Genomic DNA, 25,153 nt, shown 5'->3' with positions numbered 1-25,153 from the left:
TGGTGTCCTGTGGCATTTAAGTGGATCTACCGCTCGCTCCTCACATCCAGTTAAACCATGTCATGTTTGCTATGTTTGTTTTTCCTATACAGTCTATGGATTCAAGCATAGAACAATAAAAACAAATATCTCACCCTTCATATGGTAATTACAGTTGAGGCTTTGACTGGTGTGACAGAGTGGCTCTGTGAACCAGGCTTGCAGATGTCTCACACATCACACACATGCAGACTTCACTTTTCTTCTCTTTGTTGCCCACTGATGTGGCTCCGTCAACCCAAAGACAAATGTGCTCAGACTTGGAAGACATTAAGACTGGCTAAAAACAACATACTAAGTATAGACTAGCTCTCCCACAATGCAAACACAAAGTACTCACTCTGCTACAGTTCCACACATTTTGTCGTATGGGGAGACTGGCTTTCTACTACAGTAATGTAAAGAGTTATTTTAGGTTAACGCTTAAGATGAAGAGATGTTTTCTGTTCTGCTTGACGTTGGCATATACATATAGAATTATATGGAATAAAAAGTTGAGACAGGGGGTTAATGGTGGATAGAAGAATATATCAAATCAACACATGATCCGTAGTCCCCATGTTTGTTGCATCCAAACTGTCTGGGAAGTGCCAGAATGAGTCTCTGAAGATTGAGCAGTGGAAGGAATGCCCCTGGCCCTTCTCCAGTGTAAGATCAGATTTTAGGTCTCTGACCTTTGTAAGTATTGCTGTTCTTGACACTTGAATTGTTTCTATCCTGAAGAGACCGCATGTTGAAATTATGTTGATCTCATTGAGCCATGGGACTTATGTCATGAGTGTTACATATTATCCGATCTATGCTGTACAATAAATTATAAAGAAAAGAAAAAAACACAACTGCACAGTCTTTGGGTTTATCATCTGCTGAGATTGTTCTGGTGAAATGTCTTGTCTTGTAATGTTTTTTGTTGTTTTTTTCTAATGTGAACTATCAAAATTCTAATAAGAATTTTAGGTTTGACAAAAATTATTAAATAAACAAGTAAAACACCTAAACCATGTTTACATTTTAGGTCACAAATCCAAAACATTCATATATCTACCATCTAGTTCTCCAATATCTTAAACTCATCAAATTGTTTGTGAACAATCAAACTGGTTTATACATTTGCTTGTCAACTGCCGAATTAGGAAATTAAACTAGAACTTTATCCCACACCTCTTTTTACTTTATAACAATAATTAAGAAAATAATGAGAATAAATTGGAATAAATCTAGCAATGTAAAATAGTTGCAGCATATCAAGTAGTATCAGTGAACACATACTGAACTGCTGCGATGGGTGAGTGACAAAGAGGGACAGTTAAGATTTTCACAAGCATTGAGTTGTGTGCTGGGATCAGTCTCTCACGTCATTCAGTGTGAATTTTGACCTCTCTTCTCCAATGCTCCATCATTTTTTTCTGAGGTGTGATCATTTGTTTTAGGCACAACTCCTACAGCATTTTACTTTGAATGGACCACTGCAGCACCATGATTAATTTCCTTTTCAGTCATTCTGCTGTAGATTTGCTGGTATCCTTGAGATGATTGTCTTCTGATCCCAGGGTGGCTGCAGATCCTTAAAACGTCCTTTAAAGTCTTAGATTTCATTTTCTTAAAATAAGGCCTTTAAATATCTTAGTTTGTCTTAAATTTCAATCCAATGGTCATACTGTACATTTTGAATCTAAATTTCGGGAAGAATTTCAAAGAAAAGTTTATTTCATCGTTGGGAGGTGATTTATATTGCGCAGGTTCTAAATCCATGTCACGCTCTTGCTTGATAACCAGTGTTGCCAGATCCGCCCAATTTTAGCTTCTTTTTGAAGACTTTGGGCTGCAAAATATAGCATTGGGCGGGTTGATAAAATTTGGGCTGCACGTTTTTCACTGCAATCATTAGCAAATAGGTGCCATTATACTGTATGGTGGAGAAAAGTAGAAACTTACACAATAAACTGTTATCGGTTTGCTCATATTTTATTTTACTTTGTTTTGAAATCAGATATTGCATTCTTTGTTGGTAGCCTGGGTTTCGTGTAGCTAGGATGTGCCATTTTTTAGGCATTTAATAGCTTACAGTTTTCAAGAAAATCTGTGTTTTGGGTTGGTTTTTAATGTTGGGCAGGTTTTAATTCATGTTTGTCCCTGACAGTCAGATCTGGCAGCCCTGTTGACAACACCTCAGTGCATTGTGTAGTAGTCACAAAGCAAATATGGTAAATGTAAATTTAGCGTCAGATGGCCTGAAAATCCCAGTTTCTCCTGGTGGCTGAAAGCTGTGCCCAGAGATGACAGTGAGGCTTACTGTGTGGTTTGCTCTAAACGTTTTAAGTTGGGCACAATGGGCATCGAAGCGTGGAGTCTCGTATGCAGAGCAGCAAGCACTTGCTTTTGCCACAGCCCACCAACATCAGCCTGAAATCTCTGACTCTTGCGCTGCCACCGCTAGCGGACATGATGATGCGAGGTCAGACTGCTCAACAACCACACACATCGTTAGATGTGGGGCCACAACAACATGTGGCCCCACTCCGACACTGAGGGCAGAGGTGATCCGAGTCCTGAGGACTGTGACGACCCAGGTCAAACGACGGAATTGACGACATATTTAAGCCAATGTCTCTCGATAAAAGCCGATTCAAAGTGCATGACTGCATCGACATTGTCAAGGAATGGAAAACAATTGCTTCTTCTATAGTGTTTTCTGTTGAATGTTCCCAAAAACAATCACCTTAAAAAAAAAAAAAATTAAATAACCTTATGGTTTTGTGCTTGACATTTGCGTGACTTTAGATTTTGTCCTAAATTTAGTTTGAAAATGGTTTTAAAAAGTCTTAGATTGTAGACACCCTGGATCCAGCCGTAGCCAGGCTGTAGCCGTCATATGGTCTCACATTTGGCTGTAGAGTACTTTGGTTCACAGAGGGGTTCATGCTCCACTAAGGTACCCAGGATTTGTGACTAAAAGACATTGTTCAATCATCAACACCCCACCACCGTGTTCAACATTTAACAACAGGTGTTTTTCTTAAAATGCCATTTTAGCTAAACATCTTCACTTTGGTCTTTTCTGTCCAATTCTGAACATTGTTAAAGAAATGTTGTGGTTTGTTCATATGCAACTTTGCAACCCTGGGCTTTTTTTGTATTTTTATTTATTTATTCTCTTGGAGTTTTGCACAGGCATACCTTGACCTTACAAACGTTCAGATTAATGGGCAGTGAAATTTACTTTTCTAAGATCTTTCCTCCTTGACATGTTGACAAACACTTGAATACTACAGACATCAGACTTCAGACTAGCAAACTGCCATAATATAAGTATAGACATGGTCACACTTGATATTGATCAAATAACAATTAGTGGATAACTTTGACTGTGAAACTAATAAAGTATTTTTGAGTTGGAACATGAATTAATCAAATACTTTTGATTAGCAGCACCTATCTACTATTTAATTTACTACCAACGGTCGATTTCACAGACGAGAAGAAGAATATTTCAGAGATCTGGTCTTAAGTACCTCATACAGTAATAGATGTATGGTTTTCCTTTAAAATACTATGGCCTAGTCTTGTACAACTGTCAAACTCAGTCCTAGGAGAATAAAAAAAAGCAGTAATAAGGGAGGAAGGAAACTTAAACTCCCACCCCAAGATCAAACATTTCAGCAACAGTCCACTTGAAGGAGACCAAATGAAACAGAACCGCCTTTACCCTGACAATGTTAACAAACATGTCTCTTTCTCCCTCTGGATGCCTGTCCCAGGGTTTGTTTTAGTCATTAAGTCAAATATGTTCTTTCTTGTCATAACTCGGTAGTATGCAAATCATCAGCATTCATTCATAAGCTGCCATTGTTCTCAGTTCAAATAAAGCTTATGTTTGTAAATCTGTAATTGTTTGGTTTATTGTGATGTGCTTATCGTAGCCGTCTTCTTTCTTTTCATGTGCTGTTTAGAATACATGGAGGTTATGTAGTCTGCTGGCTAAATCCGATGGCTTTTACAAAGTGCAAAGGCCTTTTTGAGGTCTTTATGGAATCCAGCTGGCTTAGTCCAGTGTTTTACAAAGTTCCACATGTGTCTGAAGCAGTCACTGTTGCTTGAAAACAGCTAAACTTTTTATACAACATGAACTTATTTACTGAGATTAGACACTGAGATCATAATTTAGCTTTAATTCAATGTTCTATGGTACGTACTAATGCTACTCTTGCGTGTTGTGGGAAGTTCTTTGTACCGGCTACAAAACGTACTCTGTTCCTCTGAAAGATGAAATTTAATCTAAAACCATGGAAATAGCCCCGATTAAGACTATATCAAAGCAGTAAGTACATGTGGAGCTGTAGTCTTGCACAATATAATCTCCATTCATCCTGTGGTCAGATTGTTAACTCTGCTCAGCAGGTGTGGTAAAATATTGGTCACATAAGGCTACGCTCAGACAGTCTATGAAAAGTATCTTCTGGCTCTTTTTTCTTTAACAAATGCATTTGTGAGGAGGGATTTTTTTTTAGGACTTTACCATCTTCTTCCTGCTGGACTTTAAAGACACACGATAAAAGCTAGGAGATAGAGAGCACTGATTGTCAAGTCCGAGGTCTCTTTGACATCAATGACTCCTTTGTGAAACATGGTATATAGCATACGTGTTGATAAAAGTACCTTCGCTGTCATGTTCATCTTTTCTCCTGCAGGAGCTTTATACTGTGATTGAGCCTAACCAGTACCAGATGTGCTTGAAAGGGTTTTGGTGGAACTGGCACAAGGTCAAGACAGGGTAGAAGCTGGAGGAGTGTGATAGATGAGGGGGGGTTGTAGGGCTTGAGTGTAAGGTTTGTGTGTGTGCTAGGGAGGTGGATACCAGAGGAATGGAGTTGCTTAATGTAAAAACATCAAACGGCCTTAATCGAGGACCAGAATGTTAGGCGAAGGTGTCTGAACTTGTTACGGTGTGATCATGCAGGGCTAAAGCCGGCTCAAATCAGGTTTCATGCAGAAAGCCCCCTCAAGAAACCATCATTGCCTTTTTTTCTTTTATTTAGAGGCAGAGAATAGATTGAAAATGCAAATATGTTTTGCATGGAATGTGATAGATATTACTTTCAACATTTGGATGTAGAATCTGGTTCATTTCTTTGGATCCAGTTAAAGGAAAGATGTGTTTCTGATATTTCTAATGTGTCACAAAAAGTTCAGGTTAACAAAAAAAGTAATCTCCCAACCATCAAGCACCTTGACCCCTAGAAAACCAACAGCAGTTGGTTCAAGTAAAATATTGGTTGAAAGTGTTGTTTGGTCAAGCAGATTTATTTATTTATTTTTGGATATTTTAAAAACAGTTAACTTGCTCTGGATAGTCCCGTACAGCGAAATCGAATCAATGCAAAACTCATCCACCAAATTGGATTCCTTAAAATCATGACAGTAAATCTAAATGTACTTAAAATTATTATGGTAAAATAGCTGCTACTGCTGCAGAAATGCATATCAGCACTTAATCTGTGACAGACAAATACCAGACAAACATCAAATACCAAGACTTTAATGTCATTTCACCCGCAAGAGCTTTGCTCCATATTTACATCTTTGTGGAGTGGATTGGATGCAGGCATGCGTAAATCTCACCCCCTGCTGCGCAGAGGGCAAGGTCTTTGCTTCCTTTTCTTACCCCCCTTGGACTTTTTTTTTTGTCTTATTACACTGGGCTCCCGCCCTGTTGGAATAGTTAAACCTGTTAACTTTACCTCTCATGTCTTTAAAATGAAGCTGGGGGGTGGGGAAAAGAAAGAAAAAAAAACATCTGACAGAGACCTCTAGGGGTTAGGATGGGAAAAACAGGCATCACAGATCACTTATGATTTACTAAAATGTTACATTTTACTAGTAATACCTGGTAAATAGTACTTACCATTTCTTGTAAAGTTTCAATTGAATAAGTTCTCTTTCATTGTGTTAATACAATGTGTTTAGACCCTAATTCCAGATGCAATTCTTTTCTTTTTACAGACTGCCAGGAATCTCTTATCTCTGTCATTCTTGGAGACACACAAACATCTATTTATCACATGCATGCAAGCAGAAACATGTACACACACACACACACACACACACACACACACACACACACACACACACACACACACACACACACACACACACACACACACACACACACACACACACACACACACACACACACACACACACACTTAAACTAGCCAAGGTCCAGCTTTGTGGGGAGATATTAGAAACCTGGATCCACTGCAGAAACTATACATGTGTCTTGTCATATTTGACAATGTAAGAGCCTTGAATTTAGTAAGAGATTAGTCTAATCCTGAATTAGTCTTTGTATAACTCTCCCACTTATTAAAACAACAAGAAATGCCATTTATCTTTGTTATCCCTTTAGCACACAGTACATGTTATGGAAACTCTTCTCATAATATGCGGTCGGTTCTTCCATAAATATAAACAGTGTTTTGGGCTGGGCACACCTCTTGCCATCCTCATACCAGGGATAACTTTACATTAGTTCAAGGTATGCAGGGTTTTTTTTATATATATTTAACTATGGATCGTAATCTTGGCGGTATCTCTTCCTTTTTTCCTTTGCACGCTCTGTGATATGATGGCTGGCTTTGGCTAAATAAGGTAAGAGAACACTTCACATTCTTTCTTGCCAAGAGATGGCTGATCCTCTGTAGTTCTCTGAGCTAGAACGCCTTTTCATGCTGTCAGAGGTTGAGGGGCCTGTACCGTCGGTGTGCCAGCAAATCCTTCCACACCTCGACACTGTCATGCTGTAATGATGCATGACTGGCTCCTAATGGTGGTTTTCTAAGATCTCTTGAGTGTAATGTTTATTGCTGGTGCAGTTTTACTGAAATCCAGGTATGTCTGTCTTTAAAGTCAGCGGCAGTTGTTGTTCAAACAGAAGTTCTCTCATCTCACTTCAATCAGTGCAGTCATTTCCCCTTCTGTCTCTGGTATTGCATGTAGATATGATCTACCTTAGCAGATGTTGCTTTTCCAGTTCTATTTTTATCTCCATACATTCAGTGACTCAAAGTTAATAAGTGAAAGTTGTGGTTTCACAGACATGTATGACTTCAGTAATGTTGATTTTTTTGTATCGGTATTACTCCAAACATACGCCAGCAATCCTAACCAGGTTAAAACCCATTCACATGGGATCAGACATGGTGGAAATGCCTTATATTCTTCCTGTACTATTCTTTTATTGAACGACTGTTTCTGAAAGATGTAGCAGGTACCAGCTAATGTGACTGATGAATGATGGGACGAGGCCCAGCACATTGATGAAAAATTAAGATGCAGCATATTTGACCTCTCATGCTGATGTTTTGCTGGGTAACATGATATCACATATGCAACCTATCTGTGGAGCATTTAGCATTTTATCTCAAATAAGGCTGTTTGATTAATCAATTTTAAATCGTAATCGCGATTATGTAATTAGAACGATGTTAAAACGTGAAACTCGTAAAATTGATTTCTCACTTTTTTTTTTTTTTTTTTTACCTTGTCTGCACACATATTAATGATTGATACCATATTAATGATTGATGGAAATGCCTCTCAATACCTGCGACAAGTGCCCCATCGGAGAGGCTCTTTAGTGTAGGAGGGGGCGTTGTAACATGCCACCGGGCATCCCTCAAGCCAGATGCCGTAGACCGGCTCGTGTTCCTTGCAAAAAACTTGCAAATGTGAATAGCAAATGTAATGACTGACATTACACAACTCTACCTCCTTCATGGGTTGATTATTATTTAGCATGCAAAGACCCAGTTTAGTTTAATTAGAAAATGTCTTGTTTTATTTAATTGGAAATATAACTTACTGTATGTTTGCAAGTGCTGATTTGCTGATTTTTTTTTTTTTCAGAGATAAAAATGTATATTTTATTATATTTTTTTAAACTTTTTTTCAACTTATTTTACAGAGTTTTGCACTTTATTCATTCATTTTTGGTTTAATAAGAGCAAAGTTTGCACTTAAAGCCCAATGGGGCAAATGTTCAATAAAAAAACAGCATATTTGAAATCATTTCTTTGCCTTTTGTCAATTCACAAAATAATCGTAATCGAAAATCGGATTTTGAGAGAAAAAAATCGAGATTTTATTTTTGGGCAAAATCTAACAGCCCTAATCTCAAATGTGTTGAGTTTCTCTGTATCTGGTTGTGTCATAACACAAATTTACCTGCTGTGTATGAATGTGTCAGAGGCTTGTGGTTTTTAGCTTCTTTTTTTTTTTTTTTCTGAGACAGGCTCAGTGTGGTACAGTCACCCAGGGTAGTGTATTAGAATATTTATTTAGGCCCATCCCAACTTATCAGGTTTGGTATGAGATCTGATAAGCTCCCCAGCATGGGAAGATGGCATGTTTATCATTTTGGATATTGTCAGATTATTTGTAGCGCTATCCAACAAAGACAAACTGGAGTTTGGCAGCCAACATTAGCCACTTACATGATTAGTGGTTTAGTTAACATTTTAACGCTATTAACCTTTTTTTAATGCCAGGACAACATTTAAAAAAAAAAAAACAAGGCATCCAGAAAATATATATTTAATCTGATCCTGCAAAAAAAGAAAACAAGGGACAATAGCCTTATTCATAGCAATTGGCAGTAATTAACTGTTCATGTTTGACTTGCCAAGCAAATATTTAATCCTTATCTGCCAGCGCTAACATGAGTGTGATATTTCTGATATGATTCATGAGGAATAAAAAAGTGAACACATCAGTCATTTGGCTTTGTTAAGGAGCAGAAAATAGGCAGTCATGTTGATTGTGAATTTGTTCCAGTTGGGCAAACAGATTTGTCCCCGAGGACAAAACAGGTCTTTGAGCTCTTTGACTGCCTGTGCCGCGCAGATTATCTTCATTTCAGTGACACATCAGAACTAAGCGATATCTGTCCAAACAAAACACCTTCTTAACAACAGAGTCAAACAACAATTTGGAATAGAACCAGCACACTTGAGCTGTCAGAGATCTTTGCTTTTATTTTTTAGTTAGTTAGTTTAATTTCCATTTCGGTGTAGATACGGTGAAATTGTCAAATTGTCAGACTGAAGTCCATCACAGTCACTAAAACCCAGTCTGTAGTTCGAGTATGCATTAGAATAGGTTGAGTTTTTACAATCAAATGAAGCTGTCTAGTAACCTTGAACACTTTTTGGTCCATTTTGGAAGTTATCTGCTAAACAATACTTCATTATGAAGAAGTCCTTATTGCAGAAACGCTATATATATATTTGGGAACATTATTTATTTTTGTATTTGGTCTTTTGTATACTTTGAATTACGCATTTTAGGAAAAAAAAATGAAATTTAAGTTTTCAGGTCATAGTTTTGACAATATTCCAGAATGGGAATATGTAGTGTAGATATCTCTAATTGATTACTGCCCTTGACTTCAGTAGTTCTGAACCAAAGTGGTGGTTCATTTGGTAGCAGTAAAACACGTGCAAAGGAACCAGAGCTAGTTTGGTGGAAAGGGCTTACAGGACAAGGGGAACCACATTTCACCCTGATACAAATAGTTAAAAGAAGGAAATGGACTGAAACTGCAATGAGGCCTGTTTTTGCTGAAACCAGGTGTTTCAACATCTCCTTTTCATTAAGAGCAGTCAGTCACAGGGCGGCCAGTATGGAAATGAGATGGTGTACTGTGACACCCTTTTCTTCTTCTTCCGAGAGTAGAGCCTGAAATGCGATAGATGTGGTCGCCACAAAAACTGTTTATTAGATGAAGTTAGCAATGTTCTATTTCCCAACTTGTCAGGTTGTTAGGAAAAGGAGGGAGAAGAGGGAATCAGGGCCAGAGACAAACACCAAGACAAATGAATGAATACATACGTGTGTGTGTGTGTGTGTGTGTGTGTGTGTGTGTGTGTGTGTGTGTGTGTGTGTGTGTGTGTGTGTGTGTGTGTGTGTGTGTGTGTGTGTGTGTGTGTGTGTGTGTGTGTGTGTGTGTGTGTGTGTGTGTGTGTGTGTGTGTGTGTGTGTCAGAATCAGGTTTTTTGGCCAAGTCAGGTGAAACAAGACAGGGAATTTGACTCTTTTTTTTTCGCTCACTGTACAGTAAATAGACAAATCACAGCTTTTATTAACATATATACAATTTAAGAAAAAAAGAGAAAGGTGCAGCAGTAGACATGGTTATTGAAAGGTGCATTGTTACAGCATATAATTTATTGCACAGTGATTGATTACTCTGAGACTCACTGACTCACTGTGTATATATATATATATATATATATATATATATATATATATATGGCAAAAGAAAATATTTTATGGATTTAAATATAAAAAGTCAAGATTAAAATAAAAATATAGCATGCTTTCTTGCATCTGTATGCACATTTTTCTTCAGCATGACATACTGTTTGGTTAAAGCAGCTGTGCCATTAATGTTCATTAATGCTCATGAGCGGCTTCACCTTGGTCAGCAGTCACTGTAACTTTACGGCCCCTTGCCTTGAAAATGTCCCAGCTGGCTTTGTCACCAGCCTTCCCAAGCAGACCTGATTCAATGGCTGATCCCCTTTTTATTTCTTTATATCTGATATTAAAGTTTTGTCTGGTGCCAGGTTTTGTTCTGTCTTTTGAATGGGTGCACGCTTTTACTCTGCCCACTGACCCAGTACTCGTGTGTCAGTGCTGGCGAGTGTGGGGAAACCCTGCTGGGGAGGTGAAAGGGTGGGGTGCACTGAAGAGAAAAGAGGAGGGAAGAAAAGAGGAGGTATTTACAGGTGAGGTTGGTGTTGTGAGGGTCACCCCACCTGGTAGCTTAGGAATGACTCATTAGACATGTAGACCCTAATGAAAGATTTGTCTGTCTTCACATCGGCCCTGCTGTCAAGTTTTGCTCCTTGTCTGGAATTCTGCGGATTCCGCCCTCACTTTCCTCTGCTGTTTCTCTTTGACAGTGTCAGATAGCATCTTGATGGCTAGTTAGCATACAGTTTATTGACTCGACCTACAGTACCTGGAGATAATGAACCTCAGTGCCCTTTATAGTGCTCTTTAGAAAATATTGTTATGAAAAATTGGGGGATGCATGCAGCCAAACAGCAGGATTATGCTTCAAGCTTAAAGATAAATAGCACTGCCGCCTTCCAGGGGGATGATTGTGAATGACAAAAACATAAACTTTCACTGAGTTTTATGCAAGCACATCAATAAACACAACAACCCAATTTCCCCATTTCCATTGGGGCATTCGTGTCATTGAGCTCTGTGGGGTAGGTTGTGTGTTTGTTGTACCCTGGCTGCAGGTATCAAATGCCTCTGCCAGGATAGTATGTTGCAGCTCTGAAATCTGATCTCTGCGCTGCTGCTAGACTCTAGATGCGTTCCCCCTACACATTGTGAAGAAGAAGTCTGGATACAACATCTGGAAAGAAGTCATACCAGAATGACATCCATGCTCCTAACACATTCATTCACATCTTTACAAGGACTTATGTGTGGACCCTGCAAAAGCTTTATTTGTCACTATAATTTACATTAAGGACATCACAGATCTGCACAGATCTGAACCCCCCTGCCACCACCACACACACGCACACACAAACACACACATACACACCACCCCCTCCGCTCTCACATCCCGTGGGTCCTCTCTGGCCTTCCTTTGTGGCTTGCTGCCAGTGACATAAGCTTCTTCAGTCTGTGTGGCCCAACTGAGTTTTGCCAAATTGAAACCATCATCTTCACATGTCTTCTATTTCAATTTCCAAAGCATTTGAATAAACTCCAGGCAACAGGAACAAATTAATTAATGCCTGTTATTCCTCTGTGTGCTGCCTGTAAACTGCCTGTGTGGGTGTGCTCTTTCTTTTTTTTTTGCGAGCGTGCGGAATGTGCTGTGCGTTTTCATGTTCACGCACCCGGACACATGCACACAAATTTCCCTGTCTTGATCCACTGTTCAGTTGAAGTCAAAATCCAAACATGTTGAAATTGATCTCAGTTTTACCTGCATTCCTGCTTAATGATTTCCACCTGAGCGCTATAATCTGCTTTTATTGACCCATCATTCACCTTGGGTTTTTGCTCTGAGGAAAGGGGATAAAAAAAGAGTTGCAGAAACATCAAACCACAGAGTAGCATGTAGCAATCCGCAGCCTGTGTTGGGAGGTCTTTCACATTAATTACTCGTGTTTTCTCTTCAAAAATGTTGCAATATGAGAGTTGTCTTACAGAGTGAGAAAGCAGAAAAAGAAAGAAGTTGGGCGATATGGACCAAAAGTCATATCTCGATATTTTCTAGCTGAATGGCGATACTCGATATATATCTCGATATTTTTTCTGTGCCATAATTGGTGTTTCCCCCAAAGCATTATAGCATAGCATCTCTGTTAGCTTCATTTTTTTCTGAGGCAAACCCTTAAAAAAACAGTCAGTTTTAATACAAAGCCTCGTGCCAAATGTCACACAGGTTCCTTTATTAACAGAGGTCTGCACAATATCAAAATGTATAAAACAAATGAAATAAAAATAAACTGCCTGCATATATAGAATAAAAATGTTTCTTGAATGAAATAAAACAAATATCCCTTTCCTGCAAAACAATTGAATTAAAATACACTGTACAATTAATACAATGTAGACAGTAACAGGCAGACTTTTCCACTGAGGTTGACAGTTGTGCAAATAACAAAACATTTGTGCAAATCTCAAATAAAACATTCAAGTCAATGTGTCACAAAATAAGCTATATCAAAATTTTAAAAAAATCGATATAAACGATATTGTCTCGTACCATATCGCGTTTGAAAATATATCGATATATATTAATCTCGATATATCGCCCAGCCCTAGTTTAGATGTTTTTCATCTTTCCTGTTGTGTGTGTTTCATTCCTGAAGAGCAGTGTTTTTCAATTTCTTTCAGTGATGTACCCCCTAACCAGTCCAAAGGTTTTTTTGATTGTAAAGGAGGAACATTATACATTACATTATAATACATTATAATGTACCATCAAACCATCAAACCTGGAATAGGGAAACACATATTTTGAGGATACTGATATTAAATACTGAATATAAAATGTGTTTTATAAATATACATTTCTATTTTATTAATTTTTATTATGTATTATGTTTTATCGAATTTGAACAAATCTTCTTTTTTCCCCCTTCAATCTGACGTATCCCCAGGGGTACGCATACCCCTATTTAAGAAACAGTGCCATAGAGAACCATTATTCACACTGTAAACTCTTGGATTTCTCATGAAATGATAATGGATGCATTTGAAAATTGTGCCCCTTAATCTGTGTAGGCAATAGTCAGTGATAATAGTGATTGTCCCACACAAGAGACTGTGATCTCTCAGATGGTTACAGTTTACCTCATTTCAGCATTGAACTCTCACAAAGACTGGACTTTAGACCAGTGGCTTCCTGCAGAGATTTGACCTGTCCATACTGGTTTCCTTCAGTCCCAATGTTCTTTAATCTATAATCAACTCTATAGTTTGACTCAATCAACACTGAAAGATAGCAGAGGCTGTGTGCTCTACGGGTTTTATTTTTTGCCTCTAAGCCTTTGTCTTTGCTGTTCTGTACCAGTGTTGTAGTCGGCTCACCTAACTCTGGGTGAGAATCCAGTCTGGGGTCCCCAGTGCCGGAGCCCGAGTAGAGTTAAAGTAATTAAAAAAGAATCTGAGTCAAGTCCAAGTTCAGTTCATTATTAACATGACAGATCTGTCAGCTCTTATACACATTCACAGTCCTCACTCTTTATGTAACTCTTCATGATGTTTATGTTTCATTGTTTTTACTTTTTGCGCCTGTGAACATAGATCTGATGTGAATTGCCCAAAAGAAAGGCTTCAGTTTTGTCTCATCTGTCCAGAAGACATCCTGTCAGAAGCTTTGCAGCTTGTAGATATGCATTTTGGTAAATTTCAGTCTAGCTTTGAACATTGTAGTCCTCCTGGGTCACCCACGTTGGTTCCAACAGTGATGGATGATGACATCTGACAGTAATGTACCCTGACCTTGGTATTCACCTTGAATCTCTATGGAAGTTATTCTGGGGTCTTTGGTTTCGCTCTATATTATTCATCTTTTCAGTTTGTCATCTGTTTTCTTCTTGCCATCTCGTCCAACCAGGTTGAATGCAGTCCTGTGGACCCTAAACATTTTAATGAAATTTGCAACTTTAGTCACAGGAAGATCAAGGTGCTTCGAGTCTTATAGTCTTTACTTAGTCTGTCATTTTATGTCTTATCTTGTCAGACACTTCTCTCCTTTGCTTTCCCTGGTTCATGTCCAGTGTGGTGAACCAAACAGCAGAGTGATGACTTTTAACCCTTGAAGACATCAGAGAGACTGATTGAAGGATTTACATTACCTGTAATACTAAATACAGGACACACTTTAGTTTTAACAAGTTGCTTTGGTCAGGATCTTTCCCAGGGGTACCAACTATTTTGTTTGTTTTATTTATCTCTAACTGAAAGCTACCAACAAATATGTACATGTGTGCATGTTGTTAAATTTCAAAAACATATTACTCATGGAAATGCCTAGTAGCAATTACATAGCTCTAAGCAATAAGGCCAATGCATAGCTATAGAGAGTTTTCTCTAGCACTCTCCCCCTGCTGTTTCTGAGCAACAAACATGATTGCAGCTCTGACATTGTCCCAAACATTTCCTCAATGGTTCTTTTACAGATGGTTCATATGATGCACATATGACATGAACTGATGGCATATGGGAATGTGCATCTTGCAAAAACTTCAAGGAATCATCACTGATTTATGAGTTTGAAGGTAGTTCATCAGTCAGACTTGAGTCTGAGGCCTGAATTCAAGCGACACAAGCAAGTTCTGTACTCTCAGTGAAAACCTCTACAACTTACTTCCCACTGACTGCATCATCATGATGTGCTTACTGCTGGAAAAAAAAAGGATTTTCCAGTATTATAAGTTCCTAGGTGATGCATTGACTGTACTTTGCAGCATAGTGGTGAGCATGTATATGTGCTGTTTAGTTTATATGACAGTTTTGATTGTCTATATTGCACCAATATCTAGTAACCTTGTCTTGAAATTGAATCAATATCAATTTAAAAACCTTATAGTTGAATATTTGTGTTAGGGATGGGATTTTCTCCTGTTTTCTGACCTCATACTTACCTCAAGTTGGTTTTTGGGACATACATTACATACATATGTACATATGCTTGCTTGTAGAGAAGAGTTTATTACAGCCTCATCAAATCAACAAAAATGATAATAATAATAATTATATTAAAGCAAATAGAGCTCTGGTATCGGAATAGTACTGTATATCGGTATCAGAAATCCAAATTCAGCTATGGGAATAGGATCGAAAGTGAAAAAATGTGGATGGGTGCGTCCCTACTTTATTAGGACTAAAAAGAAAAAAAATATTGGCCAGTACCATCAGCCCATATCGATTAGGGTCAATTAGACTGATTCCAAGCACCAGCCATACAATTAATGTGTGTCTATTTGATCCAGATGTGTTCAAAGTATTGGCTTTAGATTGACCTTCAGCTTTGACCAGGACTTTGTTTCACAATAAGCCTTTTTTCCTGCAGTGTTGGAGTACAGCCCTTTGCCTCTTCGTTAATGTTGATTTTTGGTGATAGGTCTGCTGCCTTTCATATCTTTACAATACATACGATACAGTGGGTGCATACAGATCAGGCAGACAGCTTGAGTTACATCAACCCATGACAAATTGTTCTCAACTTCTATTTCATCTTTTCTGACCAACATTCAGCATATAACCCTGCTGTTGAAGTTCCCCCTGCTGTTCTACTCCACACTTGACCACATTGTGAGTGACAAAGTAAGAGAATACGTGTTTAACCGTGGTATGTAAAACCTAGCCAGTAAACCTTGCCTATTGTACCTCTAGTTATGCTTGTTATCTGCTTTTCGGGGATCAAATTGCAGTGGTTATGTTGAATTGGTTGGACAAGAGAAAGTTTCTTTAGGGTAGTGTCTAAGGGATTAAACTCATAGACATAATTGTTTGTATTTTTAACTTTATTTCCTTAATAACTCTTCAGTATTTTCTCTCAGGTTGACAAAAAATCCAGTTGTTAATAGTCTTTGTTCTTCTCAACCTTAACATCTCTGCAGCCCAGATGGGAGCTGTTGATTTTACTGTGCATTGTAAGAAGATTTTATATACACATGTAGCACTATAATCTTTAAGACCCCCCTCCTCAACTTCCAGTTGGACACATCTACTCCACAAAGTAAACACAGTTTAATTTACACCCATGTGTGTGAAGTTGTCCTCCCCCCGTGGACTCCTTGTGGGTTTCCTGGCTGTGCTTTGGATGTGGTTTATGTGTTCCGCCCGCTGTGCGATGCATGAGCAGTTGTAGTCATCCTTTTCATTTTATAGTACTCCCTGGAAATAAAAGCATGTGAACAGATGACTAACTTAGTTTTTGAGGGTTTTGTAGATGGAAAATGAGCAAGGTTAATAACTTAAATGCAAAGTAATTGTCATAATTTGTAAGCTGTTCAGTTGTGAGTTACAGTGATCGAGTTGAGACTGGCAAATAGAGACGTATGAAAAGTGACCCACGACTCATAGAAAACTGGAATTGTAAAGTGGAATGTGCTGGCATGGACTCAAAGCTAGGTGTTTGTAGTGTCACTGGGCAGATTTGATTTTTGAAGCTGTCTTCTCAGCAGCAGCATGACCATTCTTGCAGCCCTGGCCTGTCTGAATACATCAGCCCTGCTCAGCTGTGTTTTTCCCTCCACTCATCAGCTTTGGGTTTGTTGAGCACATTCCTGAAAATGGAAATTCCACTAATACTTTTATGATTGTTATAATTATGAACCATTACATCCCTGTAGCTATTTTGTCTGAGAAAACTCAACTGTGTATTGCAGTTTAATAGGAGAAAACAGCTGCTTTCTTGGTTACAATGGTATGAAGCATCAAAAAAACACTTTCACTCAGTTGAGTCATTTAACCGTAAGGTGGTTTCATTGAAGATGAATTTAGAGCTGACAGGAGAAAGGACTTGCATGTCCCTAAATGCTCTGTTACTGTGCCTTGTTCTAATTTAGAGAGCCTTGTTTTGTGGGGTTGTGAAGAGTCAGCAACATGATTGGGTGACTCTAGACTCCAAACACCAGTTTACATTACATTTATCTAACGGTCACGCGTCATTTTTTTCATTTTTTTCTCTTTTCTTTTTCTTTTTCCCTTTTTTCCTTCCTTTTTCCTTTCCTTTTTAATCTCGACATTTTGACTTTTTTCTCAAAATTTTGACTTTTTTCTCGACATTTCGACTTCTTTCTCGACATTTCGACTATTTTCATGAAATTCTGACTATTTCCTCAACATTTCGACTTTTTTCTCAACATTTTGATTTCGCCTTTCGCCATTTGCCTTCATTCTAAGGCTTATACATACAAGACTTTTCATTTTTTGCGGCTCCAGATATATTCGTTTTTTGTGTTTTTGGTCCAATATGGCTCTTTCAACATTTTGGGTTGCCGACCCCTGTCTTAGACTGATCTGCAAAGTAAAATAAAGCAGAATGATTAAAATACTAGCTCCAGTGAGATTTAAGTGGTCTGCTGTTCTGTTAAGGTTCGCGCATTGTGCTGTACGGTGTGCACGTGGTGGACACATATAAGCTGCGCGGACACGGCAGAGAAGGGAAGAGAAGACTAGCCTACGCGTGTGTACACTATAAACCACAGTGGGAAAGCACGGTGTAGAGAATGAATGGAGTTTCTACCTGTCTCCTCGCACCTGAAGCCGCTTTCATGACATGGCTTGTCATAGGAACTAGGTCCCCCGATCTAGAGGCGGAATTCTTCAGAACTCCAACAGAAATGTCAATAGTTCATCAAACGGGAACGTTTTCCAGTGACTCGGATTCTCCGCCATGACGCACCGTGGATGTGAGATTACATCACAGCACAATCTGTACTTTGGGCTGCCATACTTTTTACATTTCTGTGGTGCATGGGAGGTTTCTTTACAACATTGGTAACATTTTAGGAAAACAAATGTATGTCGTGTCATGAGGAAAGTCCTCACACATCTTTGACATAATAAATCCATAAATGTGTGACGGGTAGAGATCTACTGTTGGCCTCTCTGGATCCCTGCAGACGGTGTCTCCTCACCATCCTTTTGGAATGAAAAACACATAAAATCTTTTGTGCCTAAAGAATTCATTGATGTTTACATTGTTTGTATATTTTTTTTTCCATGAGGCTTGTTTCTTAAGCCTTTATCGGTTGGTGTTTCATTTTCAGCCGCAGTTGTTTAGAAGCAGCAGAAACAGGAGGCTTACTGTAGCAAATGGAAGTGGATGGAACATAACATTGTACGTTTCACAAACATAGTAGGTCTTTATGATCAAAAATGTGATCTGAGTAGTGGGGCGGCTGTGCCCCTATAGAGCTCCATGTCTAGCAATGCCCCTGGGTCACGCAGTGTAGGGCTGCATAGTTGCTGTTAGTTGTTTGTGTTTTTAGTGTAGCTGCAATATGGTTGAAATGCCATTAAAATTGAAAGGTGCACCCCATGTGTTCAGATTCTTTCATACTTTCCTTTGTTCTCTAATTTTACTTTGGCCCAGTATCAAAATACCTGACAAATGTAGTGAGGTATTGAGTCTGAAGTCTTTTTTTTCACTAGTTACAAGGTTTCAGGTGAACATTGATTTGGGTTGGGACTCAAATCAAACATTTCCTGCGAATAAATAAGCTCCCAGGTCTTTTCCTAAATAGGTAAATGCAGAGGGCTCATACTTTTGAGTGCATATCTGTGCCAAATGGTATGGAACTAATCTCCACAGAGCTATTTCTCATTAAAGATGGGCCTCTGGGAGAAACACTGGTGTGTGTGGACCACGGGCATGGACAGGGAAGGAACTGTCTTTTCCTGCAGATGGACTTCATTTAGTGTTGGGCAGGAATAATTCTCTGAAGGTTTTATTGCAGTCCAGACTACATGACTATGTTGAGAAGCACAGGCCCTTTGTGCAAATGGCAGCATGGAAGAATTTATCTCTCACTGTTGCTGATTGACACACAGACACAGACACTCACAAAAAAAATAGCTACCCAAGTGTTGAGTCATGGACCGAGCAGAATCATCACAAGCCCTTCAGCTGTGATGGATGCGATTCATCTGCTGACTGATTCATGTTAAGTGTCTGTGTGGAAGTGCAATAACGACTTTCGGAAGAAAAAGAGCACTCTGTTTCAAGACTTGGGGTTAAGTGGGACTACAAATCAAGTTGGCATTGTACAATGGAAATGTGATGAGTAACTCAGAGTTATTACCACTCCAGTTATCAAAGAGTTACTAATCCAAACTTTGAGTTTGCCTGAGGTGCAGGAGGAACCAGGCTGTTACAAACCTGATACTTCTTTCCTTCTCGTCTAATCAGCTGTAGCATGTTAAACAATAGTTATGAATTTCAACTAAATAAAAATTACACTTGAGTGTACAATTTAAAATGTTTTATTCATTTATATTACATTTTATGCAATTATTGCACTGGCATTAAACAGTGATTCTACATCCTTTTTCATCACTGAAATATTACAAAGATGGGAGATGCAAACTGAAAGAATATCCAGTCAGACTTACTTTCAGTTGTGTATAGAAACATAAATCACTAACATCATACATTTTCTCCTCATAATCCATTGGTCCATATGGTAAGATATCCTTCATGGATGCTAGGCAATTGCTAGTGACTTTTTTGACCGTCAAAGACTATTACTCATCTACATATCAGGCATCTGAGTCATATATGGCCAAGAGTCCAAGAAACATCCATCTATCCATTACTATCTGGGTCACAGGGTTAGCAGCATATGAAGACATTTCTAAGAATTTCCTCCCTTGCCCGCTCCTCCAGGATTATATAGAGAGATTTCCACACCAACCAAAAAATATAATCCGTCTAGTGTGTCCTAGGTCTGTCCCAGGAAGGTGTCAAAGAGTGACATTACTTCTTATCCAGTCCCTAAGAGAGTCCAGACCCCCTACAGAGGAAATTCATTTCAGAAACTTGTATCTGTGACCCTGCTCTTTTGGTCACTGCTTTAAATTTGTGACCACAGGTGAAAGGAACTTAGATTAACCAGTAAACAGTGAGGCTCCCCTTTTGGCTCAGTTCTCCGTTGACAGCTGGTGCAGTGTCAGTATTACTGTAGATCCTGCATTGATTCTCCTATCCATTCTTCCCCGTCCTAAACTCCTCCATATAAGGCACCACTTCATGCCCTACCCTAATGGCGCTTTTGCACTAGTACCGCCTTAGCCCGGATCAGCTCGGCGCGGCTCCACCCGTTTTGTTTTTCCACAGCCAGGTGAGAAGTGGGGGGGTTGGGGTGAAGCTGCTGTAACGTACTCAATTGCGCAACCGCTTTGTTCGAGTCGACGCTGATCAGAAATCAGCTGGAGCCGCGAGCGGCTGAGAGTAAAACAGCCCGTCTACATCCCTTTTTTAATTCTCTCGACAGCCACCAGGTTTATGAACATCTGCACCTCAGAGTTGGATCACCAAACAGATGTTTTGCGCTTTATAATAAAATCGCCGTGAGCCGCGAGTCGCTCTCGCGCTGACTCCCGCTTCCTGATTCAAACGTCTGACGGCCCCGCCCCCCGACCAATCAGTGGCGCGGAGGGTGGTGACGTTGGAAATAGTCCCGGCTCAGCCCGGTTAGAACCTCGGCAGAATGGTTACAGAAAAAGTATCTGCTTGGAGCGGCTCTACCCGCCTCAGCCCCTAGTGCAAAAGCGCAAGACGGGTCCGTGGCGGGTAGAAGCGAGCTGAGGCGGGACTAGTGCGAAAGGGCCATAAGAGTACATTCCACCTTTTTCCAATGAAGAACCGTAGCCTCAGATTTGGAGGTGCTTATTCTAACAGTGCTACAAACCACCCGAGTGAAAGCTGAAGAACACAACTCAATGAAGCCATATGCAAAAAGCAGAGATGGAATCATGAGGCCACTAAACTAGATTCCACCCCTCGCATGTGCAAAGAAATCCTGTCCATAAAAGTTGGAAAAAAACACAAATGTAATCCCTATTGAGTCCATCTCCCAAATGGAACAAGTCTGACTTACTGGTGGCAACACAGACTGAAATCTTGCTCCATTTGTTTAGGGGATTAATGGCCCATAGTAATGGACCCAGTATCTCACAGTCCCAGAGCACCTGCCACAGAATACCCCAGACTCTTCTCCTGCACCCCCACTTAGATCTGAAGGTCTGCTTCCTGCAATGTTGTACAGTTGCGTTAAAACGCGACAACCCAAAAACAGAGCTCTCAGGAAAATGTAATATGCCTTCAAAGTCATGTTGGCAGCAAACTGTGAGGTGTGATTTATAGATTGTAGCATATTTAATAAGAGCTTTTCCGTGGCCTATCGCCAGCCTGTCTAGAAAACTGTGCATCTCCAATGTCTTGTCTACCTGTAAAGAGTGAATTACATCAGTTACGTGAAGTATATAGAGTTACTGTGAATGGACTCTTTTCTGTAAGGGCATATCCTGGATTATAGCAGAAAGTAGTTTTTTTTGTTTGTTTTATTAAACATTAATATGACTGTGACCCCGGAGACAGAACTGGGTTCAATTACATGACACATGTTTATTGTCACATTGGACCCTATGCTCTTGCTGCTTGTATTTCTTTGTGTAGTGAAATGTGTTTTGTGTCGATACTTTCACCCAAAAGACACCAAGCGTTAAGTTCTCACGATGGCCTGGTGTGTAGACATACCCTATATGTGCCCACGCAGTAGTCAGGCTGCAAACACCCTGTCCTTGTCCTGTCATCTGTTCATCACCTGAAGGATCTTACTGCAACACTGATGAGGACAGTGATGCAGTGAGACCACTCCTAGCTAACTGAGTGTGTGTGTGCGCGTGGGTGCGTCTGTGTGTGTGTCTGTGTGTGTGTGTGAGAGAGATAGAGAGATAGAGAGAGGGAGAGAGGTGAATTCAAGCTATCAGTATTCTGTATGTTGAGTCTGTCCATAGGTTTATTTCTGTGGGGAATGCAACTGTCGTCATGTAAGACAGGTATATGAGTTACAGAGTGACAAAGGAGCACTATTGCTGATAAAGATTCAGAGAGTGACAGTCCCGGCCTGCACGGCTCTGCATTAGACTGGCTTTTGCTGTGCGTTGCTGCATCTGCAACAATAACTGGCGGGTTTTGCTGAGTCAGAGAGAGTTCACACAGCAGTGACGAGTGAGCTGCAGCACATGGTTTGTGCTCAACGGTGCCTCTCCCTGGCAAACTCTGCAGACTGCAAGGGGTAAAAGATTGACAGAATCGCTGCAGTAAATGTTTGCTTTTGTCATAAATACTCATTTTGCATATTATATCTTCTTTACCATCTTCTTTGCCATATACCTTAAAAACAGTTTCTCTGTCATTGTGGTGTTCATTGGTTTAAGTTTGTGCCGTGATTTTGCCTCATGGTACTGTAAACTTACAGATTGGTCTTTGTTAACAGGAAGCATCCTCAGTCCACTAACTTTCTGCAGATGTTCTCTAGGTTGCCTCTACTCTTTTTTTTATTTCCTTTATTCATCTTGTTGGAAAGTCTTCATATTTAGCTACTTGATCCCAATAATGGAAGCATGAAGAAAATTCAAAGACATTTAAACTTCCTGGAGACGTTGTGTGTAATTGTATTATTTAGTTTTTTTAGAAAAAGGGCTAAATCATCACAAAACAAATCACAGGTGTGGTTGTTTGTTTTTTTGTTTTTTTTTCCTTTCTTACCACTGTTCTCTTTCCTGACAGAAAAACTCTACAACTCAACAGGACGGGAGCTTCGGAGAGCCCTCTTTTCCCTGAAGCAGATTTTTCAGGTAACGGTTCAGTCTTCGTTGCCTTTTTGTGAGCATCTTTCCTCAACCTGAAGCTCATGATTCAATCATTCCCATGATGATTTGTGACTGTCATTTTCCTGACAGTATCCCTCTCTTTATGGATTTTGAATGATCCCGTGCATGCACACGGATTAATATGCAGGAGGCGTATGTCGTGCACAGACATAAATCAGCGTGCACTCACACTTGGACGCTGCACTGTTTTCTTGCGGCAGAGTTGTGCTGCTCGGAGTCTGCCTTCGTGGCAGCTGTTGAGTGTTCAGGTCTGGTCATACTTCACACACTGGGCTGGGCTAGGCAAGCAGTCGGTCGCAGAGGGGGAGGGTTAACTGACAGTTATGTGGAAAAGAAAGCAACAGACATTGATGCAGGCCCAGAATAGATCAGAATACCTCATGTTTTTAAACTATGAATGGCTCTATGAGTTATCAGTCGTGGAGTATAAAGATAATTATCTGTACTTCAGACCTTTTGTACACACGTACCTCCAAAACTCCAGCTCTATCGCCTTTCTTCAGTGCACATCTGTATATTTAGCCTCTCTACCAAATGACTGGAGTCTCCATCACAGATATATGGTAAAGATGTTCTGGAAGCACTTAAACTTCCTCCTGGGACACAAGAAGCCCTGACCACCCCACAGTGTTTATTGTTGCCTTCCCATCCATTCTGTCTGAACAGTAGAGTGTATCAGAAAATGTTAAGTCCAGCAGAAAACCTGATGTTGGGCTTTAAATTATAGACTCGCAGACAGGTGTGAGAGATGCAGCTGGTTTTGTCATCATGGAAAAAATGTGAGTTGAAGTTTAGAAACCAAATCAACATGGATCTATTTGAACCAGCTGCAGGCCGATTGCATTGCTAGTTACATTTGCACCGGTGGAGACTGAGTAAAGACCAAAGACAATAGCTTTTGATTCACATAATAAGGAGAAGTTTAAGTTTCTGTTACCTTAGGGGTTTACTTTTTTGACTGCATCATTGTGCATAGTTGTTAAAATAGTTTCTACTACAAAAACTTCAAATGCACATTGTTTTGTACCATTTATTTCTTTTGTTAAGGTACCAACTGTTTGTGACTTTTTTTCCCAGGATGACAAAGATTTGGTGCACGAGTTTGTGGTGGCTGAAGGTCTGACTTGTTTGATAAAAGTGGGAGCTGAAGCCGACCAGAACTACCAGAATTACATCCTGAGGGGTAAGTTCACTGCAGAACAGCCCAGCTCTGCGACAGTAAATTAACGCTGTTCTTCCCTCATACCTCACCACAAGGATGTTGTAATCAATCCTGTAATGGCTTTTCTTTCCATAGGCCCGTCCACAGCCACATGTGTTTATATAAACTATGTAAATTAATGGTTCTGCTTGATGACCCTCGAACACGCATACACTAGGCGCATATAAACAAACTCAAGTGTGTGCTGCAGATAACGTGAACGTTGGGCCAAATGTAGCAGTGGGTTAATTTATGTGTCCCATGTTGACGAAGTGAAAGATCATTTGTGTTAAGATTGAAGAGGGGCAAGGACGAAATGTCTGTGGATGCTAGAAGACCACAGATCTCACGCCGAGGTCACTACCATTTAACAGCCTGCTGTGAAAAGGCAGGTCACACATGCTAAAGTGTCCAATAAAAGTTCTTCCAGGATATTACAGATCATAAAACTAATTTCCCCTCTTCTTTTCTCTTTCTCTTTTTCTCACTTCTTTATTTCTTTCACATTTGTTTTTTTTTCTTTATGTTCTGTTGTCTTTTCTTTCTGATTATTAGCACTTCTTTTGATTGACTACAGTACATTTATACTTATATCTTTAGTGTTTTTATATACAGTACAGACCATAGGTTTGGACACACTTCCCCATTTGTACTGTAGAGGTGTCAAAAGTATTCACATTCATTACTCAGGTAGAAGTATAGATACTAGAGTTTAAAAATACTCCTGTAGAAGTTGAAGTATCAACTCAAGTTTTTTATTCAAGTAAAGTATAAAAGTACTGGTTTCAAAACTACTTAAAGTATAAAAGTAAAAGTAATGTAAGGGGGTAAAAAGCCATTAAGGACAAAAGCCATTGAAAATGAATCCATCTTAGTATAATGCAAATATATTAAAGAACCATATATGTGTACTATTGAGCATTAACATGTGTTTCAGAGAACAGGAGATATGATGACTAG

At 39.5% G+C, this 25,153-nt stretch overlaps 1 protein-coding gene across 4 annotated transcripts in view; it reads left to right on the top strand.

The window, feature by feature from the left end:
- fhod3b (formin homology 2 domain containing 3b) overlaps positions 1–25,153 on the top strand; it is a 108,355-nt gene that overhangs the window by 35,281 nt on the left and 47,921 nt on the right. For all 4 annotated transcript variants that reach the window (XM_061716642.1, XM_061716641.1, XM_061716640.1 and 1 more), the window contains exons 4-5: positions 22,889–22,956; positions 24,070–24,175. In XM_061716642.1, coding sequence (XP_061572626.1) covers positions 22,889–22,956; positions 24,070–24,175 — 174 coding nt within the window. The remainder of the gene's footprint in view (positions 1–22,888; positions 22,957–24,069; positions 24,176–25,153) is intronic.

The sequence above is a fragment of the Cololabis saira genome, chromosome 3 (genome assembly GCF_033807715.1).
Source record: "Cololabis saira isolate AMF1-May2022 chromosome 3, fColSai1.1, whole genome shotgun sequence".
Classification (NCBI taxonomy): domain Eukaryota; kingdom Metazoa; phylum Chordata; class Actinopteri; order Beloniformes; family Belonidae; genus Cololabis; species Cololabis saira.
Note: the sequence above shows the minus strand (reverse complement) of the source record. Positions and strands in the feature narration are given on the sequence as shown.